This window comes from Microtus pennsylvanicus, chromosome 13, assembly GCF_037038515.1.
Source record: "Microtus pennsylvanicus isolate mMicPen1 chromosome 13, mMicPen1.hap1, whole genome shotgun sequence".
Classification (NCBI taxonomy): Eukaryota; Metazoa; Chordata; class Mammalia; order Rodentia; family Cricetidae; genus Microtus; species Microtus pennsylvanicus.
The window spans coordinates 5,402,050-5,421,412 of NC_134591.1; the positions used below are offsets into that span (position 1 = coordinate 5,402,050).

At 39.6% G+C, this 19,363-nt stretch overlaps 1 protein-coding gene and 1 pseudogene across 5 annotated transcripts in view; both read right to left on the reverse strand.

Annotated features, from left to right (window-relative positions):
* Positions 1–19,363, reverse strand: part of Astn2 (astrotactin 2) — a 997,088-nt gene that overhangs the window by 524,910 nt on the left and 452,815 nt on the right. For 3 of the 5 annotated variants that reach the window (XM_075947014.1, XM_075947013.1, XM_075947011.1), the window contains 3 exons: positions 3,950–4,034; positions 2,893–2,967; positions 1,992–2,129 (listed from right to left, as the gene is read on the reverse strand). In XM_075947014.1, coding sequence (XP_075803129.1) covers positions 1,992–2,129; positions 2,893–2,967; positions 3,950–4,034 — 298 coding nt within the window. The remainder of the gene's footprint in view (positions 1–1,991; positions 2,130–2,892; positions 2,968–3,949; positions 4,035–19,363) is intronic. The other 2 variants (XM_075947012.1, XM_075947010.1) reach the window with 1 other exon arrangement.
* On the reverse strand, positions 11,840–11,935 carry LOC142834572 (U6 spliceosomal RNA; annotated as a pseudogene).

Below are 19,363 nucleotides of genomic sequence, written 5' to 3' on the forward strand. Positions count from 1 at the left end.
TACATTCAGTGGGTATGAGCTATTGTACATGGGGTACCATCAGTGGGTATGAGCTATTGTACATAGGGTAGATTCAGTGGGTATGAGCTATTGTACATAGGGTGTCATTAGTGGGTATGAGCTAGTATACATAGGGTACCATCAGTGGGTATGAGCTAGTATACATAGGGTGCCATCAGTGGGTATGAGCTAGTGTACATAGGGTACCATCAGTGGGTATGAGCTATTGTACTAGGTTACTATTTGTGAGTATGAGTATTATTCTTTTACCTCATGATGAAATCCCGCTATCTTCATTTTACAGACAAAGAAATGGAAACTTAGGAAATGTGACCTGGCTCTATCTTATTGCTCACACATGGTAGAAATGACACTCTCACCCAGTCCTTGCAACCCCACACATGTGACCATTAGTGCATCTGACATGCACATCTTCACTAAAGCCCCAGGTCGCATATAGCTCTGCAGAGTGCCTTTCAAGGGATTTTAGCTGAGGTTCTATTAGACGTACATTGTTACACTTTTGCGATAAGCAGTGCCCAGAGACTTTAGCAAACTTTTCTAGTTTCATCTGCTTCAAACCTATATTAAAACATGAAAATGATGGAAACCGTGATGAATCAGTTAGAATATACAGAAATATGCTTGTTCTTCAATTTTTAATGATCTGCCACTGCATTTTGTAAATGCTATTCACTTATTGTTCTAATTAATTTTTTAACTTCTTTAATATTTTAATTATGTGTACATATGTGTTGACATATGCGCATGAGTGCAGGTGCCTCTGAGTTCATAGAGGATGTTGAATCCTTTGAGTCTGCAATTACAGCTGTGAACTACCTTGGAACTGAACTTGGGTCCTCTGGAAAAACAGCAAACTTTCTTAACTGCTGAGTTATCCCTTCAGCATCAGTATTATATCATTTTTTTAAAAAAAAGATAGCTGTTGTGAAAAATATTAATAGCCCAGAAAAACATGTTAGTCTCATCCTTCCATGTGAAGTGTAGCAGATACAGAGAGCTGCTCCTCAGGGAGTTCTTAGAAGAATATACATGCTGACATATATGTGATGACAATGTTTCCATTCGTAATGAATCTGTGACAATTGTTGAGTAGAAGGCTAATAGTCACAGGCAGTCATCAGGGCCAGGTTTTAATTTTAGTTCACTCATCAGTAAGTGGTGTGCAAGTCATTTACATAATTAATGCTAGAATCCACTTATGACAACATCATAGTTTCTAGAAGGCTTTCTTTAATCAAATTAGAGACAGAAATAACGCTTCACTAGAAAAATCCAGACTTGTACTAGGATCAGATCTAAGGCCCCTGACTTAATGAAATCAATAAACATTTAGTAGATGTCCAATGTGTACTAGGAACTAGGGATTACAGAGCTAAGCAAATTATTTTCTTTGACCTTGAGAAGTATGCCACATAATGGGACAGCATAATATATGAACCACTAATTAGAAGAAGGCAGAACAAGTCTACAAAGGAAGGTGGTTGTGAGGGTCAAGATATGAAAGTAGAGATGCAGTCACATTCATTTCATGAGTTAAGATCAAGATGACTTGACACTTTGGGAATCAGATTTTGTGGATTTTCTAAATTTTATTCTCATAATAGAAAACAGCCCATCCTTCAAACTTTCATGACTTTCTATCATACAGCTAATTAACGGTGGTTATATGATAAGCTCATTCACAATATATGTCACAGTGAGCAAGGTATAGCAGCATCTGATAGTTTTATTTCATTTTTTTTAATAAAATCACAGAAGGAGAGCAATGAGAGTAGCCAGAGCGGCAAACAACAGATGTTTCGAGGACTTAGGAGCAGAAGGATTTGACAACATTCTCTAATATACCAGGCCTCTATCAACACTCCTGAATGCTTTCCTTCACAAGAACGCCTGTGAAGCTGAAACAGAAGAAACCCCACTATCCAGAAGAAGTCCTCTATGCAGTGTCTTAAAGATGGTTTCCCTACCTGACATCTGCAGGGTCTTCTGTGACGAGCACATCCGTCTTACAGGAGGCCAGGGGGTTTATGGACAGCTCCACCGGAGGAACCACAAAGCTTTTGCTCACCGGAAGCCAGAGGCCTTGGCCCAAGCTGAAAGTAGACCTGCAATTTAAGAGTTTCCATTGGGGAACTCCCCGGGAAGCAAAGAGTAAAAAGAAAAAGTGGGCCCTCCTCCCATCCCTTAGGGGCACTTTCTCATTTCCCCACCCAACCGAATGCTCTATATTCCCCAAAGCATAGTGTTAGCAGATTTACTCATATTGAGATGCTTGTCTCTTAACTTATTCATCATTTGGCCCTTGCATTGCTTTGTGTTGCTTCTTATCTTTGCATGAGTAATGAGCGGACACTGTGAAGACAATAACTATGGTAGCTCTGCTTCCGTGCCCCATGCAGTCTTGATGCCCAGCAGGAGTTCCATAAGAAGTCCCAAGGAGCAGTCAGGCACAGAGGGTAGGAGCACGGAGTCTAAATCAATCCAAATCAGCATCTTATTCCCTGGCCTGCCACTTAATTCGCTGTGTGCCTTTATCTGCTTAAACACTGAAGTTTTATACACAATTTCATAGAGGTTGCAGAGGTAATAGGAAGAGAACAAGGTTATAGCATATTTTTTAAGTGGGTAGACTGAAAAATCAGCAATGCCTCTTCTAGTTCAAGTACCTGAGTCTATATGTCTAGCAGCCAGACAAACAGGAACCAGATTCCCAGAGCAAAACGAGCCATGATGCTGCCTCAGTGCCAATGAGAGTTTTTTTATACCCAGTGAAGCTGAGGATCAACACTCTAAGACTGTACAAACACACATTCTGTCTAACCTTTCTCCTTTCTCTAGCATCATACCCCAATAAAACTGTCAACTCACCTGAGAATTTTTTCAGGGGCTTGTTCTCCTGTCACCAGATCATAGCCCCTCTCCAGTGTTGTGTAAGGCCAAGGTCTGAGGAAATACCAGAGGAAACAGAAGACAAGACATGGTATTAGTCTGAGGTAAGTCAGAGTCATGCTGTTCAGTAATAGCTATATGAACAATCATTTTCCACAGAAATAAATGCTAGACGTGACTTTCTACATTTTAAAGGAATGTTTTCACGTCACAGAAGGACTCAACACTTTTGTTAAGCTCACTTGTCCATTTTTGCATTAACATCAAATAACCCAATTCCTCCTCAGCATACTTTATTATTTCCTGTTTGGGTTGATGAGCAAACAGTACTTGTTCTCTAGAAGCTTCCTCAATCACGTGCCTCTAGTACTGAAGCATGAGTCAGCCAGAAAATAGGTATTATTTTTTATTGGGCTGCCTGTGTGTGTGTAGAGTGTTTTGATTTAGACTTAAAATAATATTTTATTTGTTATTGAAGAATCTCATATAATGTACTTTGATAATATTCATCTAATCTCTCCTCCCACCTCTCCAACCACCTAACTCCATGCTTTCTTTGTTTTCTTTTTTCAAATCCATCAAGTTCAATTTGTTTTATAAACTTGGGTATAGGATCTGCTCTGAAGAGTGATTGACCTACCAAGGGTCACACCTTTTAAGACAATTACCAAAAACTATCACAATGCTGTTATGTCCTCAGTTATGAATAGGACTTCATGCTCACTTCTCCTCACCCCCTACTGGGGATTTTGTCTTGCTTGAGCGTGCTCAGGTCTTACGCAAGCTGTCATGATCGCTGCGAATTCATATGTGCATTTGTTCTGTTGTGGCTGGCAAACACCTTACGCTTGTAGTCGTCCGCTGCCTCTGGTTCTTACCAACTTCCTAGCCCCTCTTCCACAGCCTTCGGGAGAGGGCAGGTACAGATGTGCGATTTAGGGTGAGCACTCTGCAGTCTTATTTGCTGCAGATTCTAGATTAGGAGGTAAATGAATGGGTGTGTGACTTCTCAGCCCCGAGATTTCGTGTCACTCACCCTTCGCTTTGCCCCCAGTCACTGCGAATACACAGATGTCTGTGAACTGGGTCAGGGGCGTAACCTTCGTGACAACTGCACTCTCCTGTAATCAAAAGGAAACAAGTTTTGTGATACATTGCCTCTACACATATACTGGTTTCTTTCTTTTTTTTTTGTAGTTGTTCTCTTGTTTTGCTGATAGTTTTGGGAAAGACTTGAGAAAAAGGGAACCGTACCCCTGACTACTGTGGGTGGCACAGTTAATGTCTCCACTCACTTGTGTCTTCAACCACTCACCTTCCGCATACTACAGTTTGGACACATTTAGCCAAGCTCAGTCCTATACCAGAGACACAAAGGCAAAAGGTGTAACTCAGTGGTTGATGGGGCTCACAGTTTGAGAAGGAAAACAGGAAGTAGTTAGGTAGTGACAGAGAGCCTATTTTCTAAAAAAAAGTATGCATATCTATTTGACTATATATGTATATATAAATAAATGTTCATGTATTGCACAAGCATAATTAGAAAATTAGATGTCTTTCCAGTGGACTGAGTCAGCCTTGCCCATCAACACATAAACCCTTGGTCAAATGCCAAATCCTTCAAGAAATTTTCGATTTCCTCTTTTAGAAAGGGTATTTAGCCTACAGTTTAATCCTTTTTTGGTTTGTTCACTTTCCTTTCGGTGCCTCTCCCCTGCTATCTCCCTTTTAGTCTGGTTCTCTGCCCCTCTCCTGTTCTTTATCTGCTGTGTGCTTCCTTCCTTGTATCTCTGCCCTTTTCTCTGACCCTTTGTTTTCCTCCACTGTCCATGTCTGTGTGAGGCTGCATGCAGGCCTGCTAGCATCTCCTCCCATTGCCTGTGATGCTTTCAATATGCCTTGTCTATCATTTCTAAAGTTCAGAAATCTATAACAGTTTTCAGAAGGTTCCTTATGATAACTTCTCGGCGTATTTCTGAAGGTGTGAACGTTTAAAGTTAAATTAGTTATTTTCCACCAAAGGTATACTTGTGAAATGTTGACATATGCTTCTTTAAAAATAGAGTCCATAAAAAATAAATTTGGGGGATAAAGTGCTCTCCGTGGAGTGATTCTCCATAACTTCCCCCAAACTTTATTTTGAGAAACCCGCATGGCTGAGGCTTGAGCTCAGTGGTAAAATACTTGCTTGAAGTTCCACCACCAGTGCTCACACTGAAGGAAGAAAGGAAGACATGGCAGCCTGACCATGTGCAGACCCACCATTCTGGCAAACACACCCACACCGGCGGAACACCTTTAGAAGCTACATGGCTTAACCTGCTGCCTTGAAGAGAGTAAACCTCAGCCCTCTACAATATGAGCCCCCTGTATAACTAACCGTCAGCTTCGTTTGGTCAGTTTCCTGGCTATTGCTATTTGAGTGCCTTCATTTCCATCTTTTGGTAAATCACAGCAATTCTAGTTGGTCTGACTGAAACTGTTCATAGCATGATGAGGGATATGCATTATTTAACATGGGAGATTTAAAGACTTTTCAATTTTGGCCTTTAATTTTTCTTGCACTTCATTTTGAATCTCTTTAAAAATTAAAAAGGAACATGATAGACACTTAGAAGTCACATTACAGAGTTGAGGCCACTGATAAGAGTCCACATATCTACTAGGTGTTCAGATACACTTATTTCAAGCTGACCTCAAGAAAAACAAGGCCTCGTGTTATCTCTGTTTCGTGAAGAGAATTTTGAGTCTCATAATCAATATACGAACAACCTCAAGCTGTTTGACAGAGGAATGGTGAATTCAATGTTCATTTTCTACATGTATTTACTTATTGTGTACATGCATACACATACATATGGGGGCTTCAAGTATGCCATGGTACACATGTAGAAGTCACAGAAAAATTATAGGAATCAATCTGTTCTTTTGCTCTACTCTGAGGGCTTGGGGTGTTAAAATCGGGTTATCTTGATTAGAGGTATCCATCTATACATACTATAAACCTTATCAATTAATGTTTTTTGTAAACAAAGCAAAGACCATATAAACAAGACCAGTTAGGAGCAGCTTGTGAAACTATCCTCAGACTACTTGTTTTAAGACATTTCTATTTATCTAGTAAAGCTCCCCTTTTCAACAAGGAACCATGAATGTTATACATCTGATCCTCCCTAAAGCAATCTGAGAGGAACAGACAAGCCTTTAACTCATTCTATGCATTTGAAGGTGTATTAACCTTTGTGTGGCCAGAACTTTGCAAATGTTTGACAAATAGCCCAGGCTTCAGAAATATTGGTCAACATGATTGGGAGAAAAGGGTATATGGAGTCAGAGGATGGGTCGGAGGTAGAATCTGAAATACTTAGAAGATTGGTGAAAGGCAGGAGGAGAGACAGGACAGAGAAATCTACCTTTCCCCTCTCCTAAGCATGTGGTAAATCATCATGGCGCCTTCTGGCAGGTAGTGATGCTTTCTGTAAGCCCTTCCTCCAATACCATGCTTGGGGTGGTCCGCTGAGTCGGTGTGCTGTATGTATGTTCTAATGAACTGGTTTTTTCAGGGGGAAAGGAAAATTGACTCAAAAGGCTGAGAGCCTTGAATTTGGATAGTGATAATTTGCCAATGGGGGAGGGGCAGGACTTGCTAATGATGTGTTAAAATGCAACAGCCCTTTCATGAAATATTCACCACTTTTAACACGTCTAATATTAAAGATTAAAAGTCCTGGGATTTGTCCTCGAGACTCCCAGAACTGATTTATGATCTGCCAAAAGACACAAACCTCGTGATTCATAAAGGGAGAGGTAAAATGGCTACTCCTAGCAAACAGAAAGGAAGTCAGGCTCCACTGAGCAAGGAGAAAGCTGCTTTGGTTTCTGTCTAGCCTGCCAGTGATTCTCCAGGAAAGGGCACAAACATCCATCCCTCCCATTTCTTTTTGGGAATACCTGTGACAGTGAGAAGTCTGCTCTCTGAAAGGGCACTGCTATAGTTTTTCTCTTCCCTCCTTGTGTGCTTACTGAACAAGTTTTCCTTGACTCGGCTAGATCATTAATTACTGTCACTCGTTATACAACAAATATGTATTTTGCAAATGAGAAGCAGCCACCTTAGGGGCCCCAATCGGGTTGCCTAGAGAGTAGGAAACAGGCAGAAAGAAGGCAGATCCCCTGGGTCTGGGATCAGTCAATTAGACAAGGTTTCAGTGCTCATTCTTTTCCTGTCTAACTGTGTGACCAGGGAAGCAAGGGTTGTGAGACTCTGCTTTAGCTCCTTGGTCTCAGCTTTCTCATCTCTACACCAGGAATGAACTGACAGCGATGTGAGTATGTCAGAGAGCAGATGAAGGCAGTGAAGAGTAGAGGCCACTGCTCAGGCCAGCAGGAGTTGATAGTCAGTCATTGCCTTCCACCCCTTTAGTTTTAATTCTAAAATGGTCTCTGGTAATGACCACATTTTCTCTAGGGACACATGTGTTTTCTTGCATGGACATTAGTTTCTCCAACTACAAAGCTGATGGTTAGACTAAATATCCATCAATTCTAAACACCAAGGTTTAGCCATTTGCATTGCCTTTCTAAATTCCTAACCTCTGATCTCTGGAAAACTTATTTTGGCTTTGGCTGTGTTCACTCTTAGTGGTGGGCTGGCTGTCTCTGGCAACACCTCCATATGTCATGCCTATTGACTTTATTGACGCCTCTTTCCTATTTTGCTGATTCAGCAAATTCTCCTCTATTCGCAACTAAGCATTTCCTTCTTGTCAGATGAAAAGCCTTTGGCGGCTGGATTTAAGGGTTATTAACCCCTTCCCAGAGAAAGTCCTTTTCCCTGCTCTGCCTCTACATGCCCACGCTGTGCAGAACAGCTCCACTGGGACACGGGTTAGCATGTTAGCAGGAGGATTGCGAATGCTTGAGCTCCCTTACATCTGTCATCACTGTGAACTTTCCTTAAGAGACATAGGTCACCTCCCTTGTTAGGGCTGTATCCCTGCTCCTGATACACGGGCTCCCCAGGGAAACATTTAGTAAATAAGCGCAAATAGGGAACAGATATAATTCACTGATGGAGGCCAGGGTACTGACTTACTGAATTAGTATTCATGGACAGAAGGAAGGAAGAAACAAAGGAGGGGAGGAAGTAGGAAAGACTAATGGAGATAGATTTGCAGTACTCATGAGTTGAAGCTGATTTTATTTAGAATAACGAAGGAAGAACCTTCCATCCACAACAGGTATTTTTCCAGCAGAGCAGTCATTGTGAGCATGAGCTGAGGAAATGTCTGAAATAGAACTCTATTACACATCAGAGCAGAAAAAGGCCCTTAAAGATCCTGTAGTTCAAATCTTCCAACCTTCATTTTCAGAAGAGGAAGCTAAGGTTCAGAAAGTTAAGAGACTTTGTCAAATCTCTGGACTAGTCTCTGGGGTAACCAAGGTTAGAACCAAAGGCTCTTGGCTACCGGAACCAACAGAGCTCTTTAGGTGGCTTTGGCAGTATAATTTTTAGTGCACACTGAAGCCATTTTAAGGGAACTTTTACCCTTTTTACTCCTCTGACATTTCTGAGTTTCCTGTAATGAGGATATTACATTTCCAAGCAGGTATTATAAAAAGGTAAAATGAATTTGAAATATACTTAAGCACATTAAAAACACACATTTGTATGTGGCTAATAACGCAGAGCTAAAAAAAATGTTTAATCTCTTCATTAAAGCGGTTCCCAAAAGGGAATTCAATTAAACAAATTTCCATCATGCTAGTTACTAAAATTTAGTATCGTTGGCTACAGATGAGCTGTGCTGGCTTTAAAATATTTACTCTTTTTATCTCTTAAGTCCTATTTATCCAGTTCTCACTTTTATGTTGCATGCATTTTCTCTTCATAAACTCTTACACAAAAAGTAGAACCCTGCTGTTCATGAGCAAATCAGACTAATCCTTATCCAAAGCACTTCAAAGTGAACGGCATTCTTGCGTTAATCGCATGCGGCCAATGAACTGGTCAAGTGGTTGGCCTTGCAAACTCCTTATTCTTGATTCAAATTCTGCATCTGTTACTAGATGTGCAATAAACAGGTCAAGTTGCTTCTCTCTCTCTGGTCCCCTTTCCTTATATATAATAAGACTGAGACCAAGTATCTGCTGGAAATTTCAAGAGATATTCTTTAAAAGTCCTTAGCACAGTCTTTGGCACACTTCTTGTTGCTGCTGAAACTAATACATACCCTTGAGTTCTTACTGCTCCTGGATGGAGGAGGCCAATTTAAAATCTTGTTTTGGTAGAAGGAAAAGGTACTAAAAACAAAGTATGGCTTTTCAAAGCCAAAGACATTGTGGGTTATTGTTTTGTATTTAATCTATAGGGTTTGATGTGTCAAAAGAGGCAACCCTCATGATTCTTCTCCATCTTTTCAGAAGCCCTGGTGCCTGTCATCTTTTTTGTCTGTGGCATTTCCTGTTGAAGGAGGTACAAATAGGATCAGGGCACAGGCAGAAGGCTGCTCTGCTGCCTTAAGGAAGGCGCTGGATGTACAATTTTTTTGCTCAGCCTATCACTCTGGCTCCCATACTGCCTCCCTGTCATCCTCTTATGATTCCATTTTCACTTGCTTCCAGCTCAGTCATCACTTATCAACACAGGCCAGTGATGCCATTTGCTGTTCACTTTCCTATTTACGCTTTATGTTCCTGTTGCTTGGAAAGAACTCCCTGGTCTCTCGGAGCACTGAGCACGGCATGCTTCCCTTTTTTGACTGCAATGGGCCACTCTGTCTCTGTGACTTATCCCAGAGTCAGGTGCAGGATAGAGGGACAGGGCAGGGATCCATTACTGAGGGCCACACTGTTTCATAGAGTAATGGGATATCGCTGACACATGTCATCACATGCTGCTTTCTTCTGCAGTGTTCTCTCAGCCATCAAGGCAGGGAGAGTAATGGAGACGTTTTGGATGAACCATTCACAGATACTTGAGGAACAGGGTGATTTCAGATGTACTGCAGACTCCAAGACTTTTCTAACTCTAGTCATGTTACACAAAAAAGGTGCATGTATTGTGTAAGTGTGAATGGGTGCATGTGAGAATATTGATGTGTATAATACAGACCCATGTAAAAACTAGAAGAGGGCAATGTATGCAAGCCTTTTTTCTCACTTATCTATTCCTGTGATTCAGGGTCTCTTTCTTATAATGGGGTTCATATTTTCTCACATACGCTGGAAGCCAGCAAGTCCCAGTAATGCTTCTGTCCCTGTTCCTTTGGAGTTGGTGCTACAGATATGAATGGGGTGTGTGGCTTCTTATATTGGTGCTGGAATCTGGGCACTAGTTTTCATGATTGTGCAGTGAACGCTCTTAATCCCTGAGTCATTTCAACAGCTCTGAAGGTCTGCCTTATCCCCACTCCTTGAGAAACGTACAGCTTGGGTAACGGAAGGACGAGTTCAAAGGAGGAGAGACCAAAGGTTGAGTTGTTAAGAAGCAAAGGAAACATAGGCAGGAATGTGATTATTAAAAATGAAGGAGACAGTACAAGAGTTTTAAACACAACTGGTGCCGTCGAAGTCTGATTTCAGAGCAGTGATTTGCAAATCACTCACTCTTTTTCTGTGTCCCATCTGCAAGAGAAGGCAGAATTCACGGACCCTCAAACACCCTGCAAAACATGGTCAAATTCTGGTCCTCTTACACAATCTGGCCTTGTCTCTTAAAGTCAGTATCTGTTCTTTCAATTGATTAATTGGGATAACTGGGGTTTGGGGGGATGTGGGCTAGAGGTGGATCACTGAGAAACGTGGCTGGTGTGAAATGGAAAGAAAGTACTATTAAGAGCTCTGTATAAGGAAACTCGTTTAGATGTTGCTCAGCTAAATGGCTGTTTCTCTTGGGGAAGGCCATTTACTTCATTGGGACTCAATTTCTCTATCAACACAATGTAACATTTCACTGACAGTTGATCAGCTTTGAGTAGGCCCCCTTACTATCTGTTCTCTCTTTACAAAGTCAGCAAGATTCCAAACTTGTTAATTTCAAAACCACTGAAGACCAAGATACAAACCTTTCAGGTGCTGGCTCTCCACCGTCATTCATCAGCAGGCCTCCGAGGAAATTTAACTATGGGTTGGAAGGTTCCACTTGCATGAGTTAACCAGATGTAATTGACATTGGCTCTGTCCTTGGGCAGACTCATCTGGGCTGCTGAGAAGCCACCAACTACTGGGTCACACAAAGGCCTCTGCTCCATGGCTCAGCCAAGGTAACCTCTCTTCACTGACTCCCTTGCCTATTTTCTAGCCTCATTCATTTTTGAATGAGCCATATGAATGATTATCTACATATTAGTGTCAAGGAGGGGAAGGAAAACTCCCTGGAAGATTGAGGATGCCACAGAATGGGGAGATAGCTCACCAACAGTGTGCAAAGGGTGAAGAGCAAACAAGCTGACCACTAGGGTGGAACTGAGTTTAACTGACATGTACAAGACAGCAAACATGTGCAAAGAATTGTGGTCACTGCCTCCAAAATTCCCTCCCTGACTCTTGACTCCAGTTTCTCAGAAAGCTGGGATGGTGGGAGAACCAAACTCACCCTGGTAAGGCAGAAGAGCACTGGCCTGGGAGCCAAGGCACTCTGAGTCTTTATTTTGTCTCTTTTATGCTAAAAATGTTGTCTTGATTGATGACTGCACTTCTTTTATTGCTTTCCTCTTTTAACCCTTTTCTTTTTCCTTCTTTTAAAACAAACATTCAGATCCAAATACACAATTTTTCAAGGAACTTAAAAGTGACTGACTGTGATGCTTTGAAGAAAAGGAGCAATCAGTTGACTGCCACTTACTACAGAAGGTGAGGGCTCCAGGGGTGATTTTTACAAACCTACAGTTGTGTTTTGACTGACAACTTTTGTAATAACTGATACAAAAATATGCTTTATGAATTTGTGACATCATTGCACCAGGAGCACATTAATCTTCTCTGCATCATTTCAATTTTAGTATATATGCTGCTGAAACAAGTACAGAGATTTATTTCATTTATGTGTATGTATATTTGCCAGCATGCGTGTTCATCCATACACATAACTTCTCATGCCAGTAAAGGATGTTGAAACTCCTAGAGCTAGAGTTAAAGCGAGTCCCCTGAATTGGATTCTGGTAACCAAACTTAGGTAGTCTGTGCATAGTATCTTGACTGCTGAGCCATTTCCCCAACAGCATACTGGAACACTTCTAGGTCTCCATTTCCCCATCAGAAAATGAGCATGCCAAACCAAATTTATTTATAAGAAGTGTTGAAGACAACACGAAATCAATGACTATACTCCTGTGCACATAGATATCCCTTGATTATTGAAAATGATGCCATTTTTTCTGCTGCTAGCATGGACAACATTATGGTTGCTGTGGTCCTCTATGTTTTGATGACTTTTTGTCTTTATGGCTATAACTTCCCTCTTAAAGCTCTTGCTGTGTTACATGTCTTTCTTTCTCTGCCTCACATGGACCTTGTCTCATCCGTCTCAAGTTAAGACTTTATTTATTCAGTATGGTGTATCTGTTGTTCTCTTCACAGGTTGCCTGAACCTGGTGTGGGTAAGATGAGGACTAGGGGTAAATCTACTCAATTTCTTGCTTTCAAGGACTAAGTGGAACATACATCACCAGTACAAGAAGTGGTGTGAGTTGAAAGTAAAGTGTGTGCAAAGAGACACTGAACCAAAGAAAGGAGCCCAGACCTCTCTCTCAAGGTCAGGGAGTGCTTCTACAAGAATAGGACTATGGTAGCTATGGAGGATGAAAAGACATACGAATGGTCTTTATCAACTTCTGAGTAGTGATGGAAGCTCTGCATGGCTGTTACTAGTTCATATCACCTTCAAATCACCTTGTTAGGGAGTTTCTAATGCTAACTATCCTATAAAAAACAATACTGAGCCTATAATAAGCTAAGTAACTGTCTTGCTAGAGGTCAAGATACTGCAAGACTCCAGAAGCTACAATTTAGAATCTATAAAACTTGACTTCAGATTTTGTGTTGCTACCCTAGATCCTTCTTCCCCATAAGAAGCATGGGACTTATGGGACTTTCAGATCAAGAGAACATAGCAAAAGCAGATCACAACATACACACACACACACACACATATGTATGTATACACACACACACTAACTGTATTGGTTTGTTTCCTTAAATCAGTGTAAACAGTGGTGCTAGACTCAACGGGTACTTAGACATCTTGGCTTGATTTTGACAATATAGGGAGCCAGTTCTTAAAAATGTTTCTCTTAAAGAGAAGTCACTTTCAAGTGCTGAGTCTAGGAGAAATGAACAGAGATAAGCAGTTTCAAGAAGACAGATATCAGAGAATAATTTGAACTCCATGGCTTCATGATTTTATAAAATTACCTGTGTCAGAACACAGATTCAGATATCCCATTTCCAAGTTAATCATCCCTGTAATATTCATTGAGAAATATGGAGAATAATCAATCAGTGCACCATAAATATTGTCTGCAACAACTATGATTATTGTGAGAGTTATACAAATGTTCTTCCTGATCATGGATTTTTGTCTTGTCCCCTTGATTCTAATTTGGAAAGGAGAAGGTTATAGGACTCTTACTGAGATCACCAAGTCTCTTCACTTTTAACTTGAAGAAACATCTTATGAGCAGTAGATAATTTTACTCAGAATTTACGGAAGAGGGATGAAATGGAAATCCTTTGGTACTTTACTTGGCCTTATTTTCCACAGTTAGAACCAACATGGCTAGGATTTCAGCCTTAATTCACATTATTATAGAACCAGAATATTGCATCACATTATAAAAGATGAATGGGCTTAATTAACTTTAACTTGCCCCATCTGGTCCTGCAGCCACTTTTAGAATAACTAATCAGAGGCTTAATATTAATTACATACTGTTTGGCCTATTAGCTCAGGATTATTATTAACTAGCTCTTACAATTTAAATTAACCCATTTCTATCATTCTATATTTAACCATGAGGCTTGTGGCTTATTACCTCATATCTTGTTTCTCCAGCAGCTTCAGTGTCTCTCTCCCTCTATTCTGCCTTCTTTCTCCCTGTATTCAGTTTGGCTTTCCCACCTAGCTATATCCTTCCCTGCCATAGAACAAAGCAACTTCTTTATTAACCAGTGCTAATGAAACATATTCACAGCATACAGAGGGACACCTCACATCATCTCCCATTTTCTGTCTAATTACAAAAGGAAGGTTTCAACTTTAATATAATAAAATTAAATATACCAAAATGATTATCAAGCAAGAATTACTGCTACAATATTTAGTCTATTTGTATTTGGAAAAATTAAAAAAAAACTATCTATCCTATTTTTGTGAATCTAAAGTTTTATATTAAACTTATTGTTTTTTCATAACTAAGGAAAACTATAATTACAGCTATCTAGTCTTCAACTCCATCAAAGACCCCAGAAGAATTTAATATTACCCAAGTAAACAAGAAGTGCATTGTAAAAAGCTTCCAAAACTATATGACAGAGACATTTTGCTAACTGGACAGTCACCCAAAGTTCTTCTGTAACATTGTGGCATCCCTCTTCAGCCTATAGACCTAGAGTATCTAGCAAAATTTTCAATGAAGCAGAAAATCTGAAGGACCGTCCCACCTATTTGGCAAAATTCATCAGGTGCTTTCTTCTATATCCTGCAGAATCGTGGGAAGACTCTTTCATGAAGGGGGAACCCTGAAGGAATATCTCACCTTGTTTTGGCAAATTCCACAGTCATTTTTCTCTGGGTCTTGTATGTCCAGTTTCAGCATATTATCAAACAATCCAGATAAGAGGAGTTTCTTGCCCAAATGGCTAGCCTTGCCACAATGTAAACAAAGTCCATAAGGAGCTTCTTCAATACCCATCGTCCTCTCTGACGTAATTGGTGCTGCCAGGAGCAGACATGTCTGACTGCTGAGAAAAATCTAAATTCTCTAAACATTTTAAATGCTATCTTTTGTAGATCTTTGAATTGTTTGAATATTACCTACCTACCTGAAGTTTATCTCTGTATATATATAAAACCTAACTTTCTCCCTCTATTCTGCCTTCTTTTTCCCTGAATTAAGTTTGGCTTTCCCACCTAGCTATATTCTGCCCTGCCATAGAACAAAGCAACTTCTTTATTAACCAGTGGTAATGAAACATATTCACAGCATACAGAGGGACATCCCACATCATCTCCCATTTTCTGTCTAAGTTTGATTATTATAGTTTACTATTAATTTATATTTTTAACTATATATTTTGTTTTTAAAATGATCTACATAAACATAGTACCTTAAACAAGGGTATAAATATACATATTATATAATTGACCTTAAATTTGTATCAGTAAACCAAAATCCATACCAATGTAGAGTTATTGATTTTTGTATCATAACCCCCCCTTTTGTTTTAGAAAGAAATTGACTATGACCATTCACCATTTATAACCAAGCCCCTTTAAAAAAAACAAGCATTTATAAACAGTATTTTGGTATTTGGAAGTAGTGTTCTATATTACTTCCTGCTAATTGGATGTGTTGGTAATCTTCTGGGATCTTGAGAAAATTTAGAATTATGGTTGAATCTTGGCAGTGGTAGTATGTGAATTGTATAGTCTCAGCCAGTTGCATTGAAGCTGCTCTAGGTATTGGAATACCTGGACCATTGCTCCCATAAAGACCTCTCAGAGGGTCTTACTTGATCAAACCATATTACCCTGGAAGGAATTCATAGCTTTTCATATTCTGTGGAAACAAAAGCAAATTCTCTTTTCCAAAGCAGCATATCTTTGACTCAAAATTTGAAGTTAAGATACCTTTATGTTTGTTTAGCTTATCAGTCCCCACAACCAAATGTCTCTCCGTTGTTAGTTCATTAACAGTCAAAAAATTCAAACCATCCACATTGTCCGCTATGTTCAGGGAGTCCGGTTTTATCCCAAGATTTTTCAGACCCAGTCCAGCTGGCCTTGGTGAGTTCCCGATGAGAAGTTATGAATAATGGCACTGGGTTTTGATCCTACTGCACGTACTGGCTTTGTAGGAGCCTAGGCTGTTTGGATGCACACCTTACTAAACCTGGAAGGAGGTGGGAGATCCTTGGACTTCCCACAGGCCAGGGAACCTTGACTGCTCTTCGGGCTGATGAGGGAGGGGAGTTGATTGGAGGAGGGGGAGGGAAATGGGAGGCGGTGGCAGGGAGAAGACAGAAATCTTTAATAAATAAATAAGTAATAAAAAATTCAAACAAAGCACAATAGTATACATAACCCACATTCTGTTTATTTTCCATTTTTTTACATGGCTTTTAAGTTACTTTTATTCAAAGTTTTTTGAGTTTCTTTAAAGACTTTGTTTTATTTGCTTAAAATATTTATTTTTTCATATACCTGCTTAAACCCATTTTTAAGGCTACATAATTTTTAAAAACATACTGTGCCATGTTTTGTTTTGTTTGTGAATCTGTGTTTTGCATATTTGTAATCATTTTTTGATCAGGAGAGTTTTTATTTTTTTTAAATTTATTTATTTATTAAGGATTTCCGCCTCCTCCCCGCCACTGCCTCCCATTTCCCTCACCCTCCCCCATCAAGTCCCTCTCCCTCATCAGCTTGAAGAGCAATCAGGGTGCCCTGACCTGTGGGGAGTCCAAGGACCGCCCACCTCCATCCAGGTCTAGTAAGGTGAGCATCCAAACTGCCTAGGCTCCCACAAAGCCAGTACGTGCAATAGGATCAAAAACCCATTGCCATTGCTGTTTTTTATTTTAGCCATTCTGACAGGTGTAAGATGGTATCTTAAAGTTGTCTTGATATGTATTTCCCTGATCTCTAAGGAAGTTGACCATGACCTTAAATGTCTTTTGGCCATTTAAAGTTCTTCTGTTGAGAATTCTCTGTTCAGCTCAGTGCCCTATTTTATAATTGGGTTGATTAGCCTTTTGTGGTCTAGTTTCTTGAGTTTTTTTTATATATTTTGGAGATCAGACCTTTGTCAGTTGCGGGGTTGGTGAAGATCTTCTCCCAGTCAGTGGGTTGCCTTTTTGTCTTAGTGACAGTATCCTTTGCTTTACAGAAGCTTCTCAGTTTCAGTAGGTCCCATTTATTCAATGTTGCCCTTAATGTCTGTGCTGCTAGGGTTATACATAGGAAGCGATCTCCTGTGCACATCTGTTGTAAGGTAGTTTCCACTTTCTCTTCTATCAGGTTCAGTGTGTTCGGACTGATATTGAAGACTTTAATCTATTTGGACTTGAGTTTTGTGCATGGTGATAGATATGGATCTATTTTCATTCTTCTACACAGTGACATCCAGTTATGCCATCACCATTTGTTGAAGATGCTCTCTTTTTTTCCATTGTATACTTTTAGCTCCTTTATAGAAAATCAGGTGTTCATAGGTTTGTGGGTTAAAGTCAGGGTCTTCTATTCAATTCCATGGGTTGACTTCTCTGTTTTTATGCCAATACCACACTGTTTTCAATACTGTAGCTCTGTAATAGAGTTTGAAGTCAGGGATGGTAATGCCTCCAGACAATCCTTTATTGTATAAATAAATTGTTTTGGCTATCCTGGGTTTTTTGTTTTTCCATATAAAGTTGATTATTGTCTTCTTCAGATCTGTGAAGAATTTTGATGGGATTTTGATGGGGATTGCATTGAATCTATAGATTGCTTTTGGTAGAATTGCCATTTTTACTATGTTGATCCTCCCAATCCAAGAGCAAGGGAGATCCTTCCATTTTCTGGTATCCTCTTCAATTTCTTTCTACAAAGACTTAAAGTTCTTGTCAAATAGATCTTTCACTTCCTTGGTCAGAGTTACCCCAAGATATTTTATGCTATTTGTGGCTATCGTGAAAGGTGATGCTTCTCCGATTTCCCTCTCTGTTTCCTTATCCTTAGTGTATAGGAAGGCAACTGATTTTTTGGAGTTGATCTTGTATCCTGCCACATTACTAAAGGAGTTTATCAGCTGTAGGAGTTCTTTGGTAGAGTTTTTTGGGGTTGCTTATGTATACTCTCATATCGTCTGCAAATAACAAAAGCTTAACTTCTTCCTTTCCAATATGAACCCCCTTGATCCCCTTATGTTGTCTTATTGCTATTGCTAAAACTTCAAGCACTATATTTAAGATGTATGGAGAGAGTGGACATCCTTGTCGTGTTCCTGATTTAGTGGGATGGCTTTGAATTTTTCTCCGTTTAATTTAATGTTAGCTGTCGGTTTGCTGTAAATAGCTTTTATTATATTTAGGCATGACCCCTGTATCCCTAATCTCTCCAAGACTTTTATCATAAAGGGGTGTTGAATTTTGTCGAATGCTTTTTCAGCATCTAATGAAATGATCATATGTTTTTTTTCTTTCAGTTTATTTATATGGTGGATTACATTGATATATTTGCGTATGTTGAACCAGCCCTGCATCTCTGGGATGAAGCCTACTTGATCATAATTGATAATTTTTCTAATATGTTCACTGATTTGGTTTGCCAGTATTTTATTGAGAATTTTTGCGTTGATATTCATGAATGAGATTGGCCTGTAATTCTCTTTCTTGGTTGGGTCTTTGTATGGTTTTGGTATCAGGGTAACTGTAGCTTCATAAAAGGAATTTGGCAATGACTCTTCTGTTTCTATATTGTGAAATACATTCAGGAGTATAGGTATTAGGTCTTCTTGGAAGTTCTGGTAGAATTCTGCATTGAAATCATCTGGTCCTGGGCTTTTTTTCGAAGGGAGATTTTTGATAACAGCTTCTAATTCTTCGCGACTAACAGGTCTATTTACATCATTCACCTGGTCTTGGTTTAGCTTTGGTATATGGTACTTATTTAAAAAAATGTCCATTTCTTTTGTATTTTCCAGTTTTGTAGCATACAGGCTCTTGTAGTAAGATCTAATGATTCTCTGAATTTCCTTTGTGTCTGTGGTTATGTCCCCCTTTTCATTTATGATCTTATTAATTTGCGTGTTCTCTCTCTGTCGTTTAATTAGTTTGGATAGGGGTTTGTCGATCTTGTTGATTTTCTACAAGAACCAACTTTTTGTTTCATTGATTCTTTGGACTGTTTTCTGTGTTTCTATTTTGTTGATTTCCGCCCTCAGTTTTATTATTTCCAGTCTTCTACTTCTCCTGGGCGCGTCTGCTTCTTTTTTTTTTCTAGAGCTTTCAAGTGTGTTGTTAAGTCCCCAATGTATGCATTCTCTGTTTTCTTTATGTGGGCACTTAGTGCTATGAAATTTCCTCTTAGCAATGCTTTCATCGTGTCCCATAGGTTTGAGTATGTTGTCTCTTTATTTTCATTAAATTCAAGGAAGACTTCAATTTCTTTCTTAATTTCTCCCTTGACCCAGGTGTGGTTCAGTAGTTGACTGTTCAGTTTCCATGAGTTTGTTGGCTTTCTGTGGGTAGT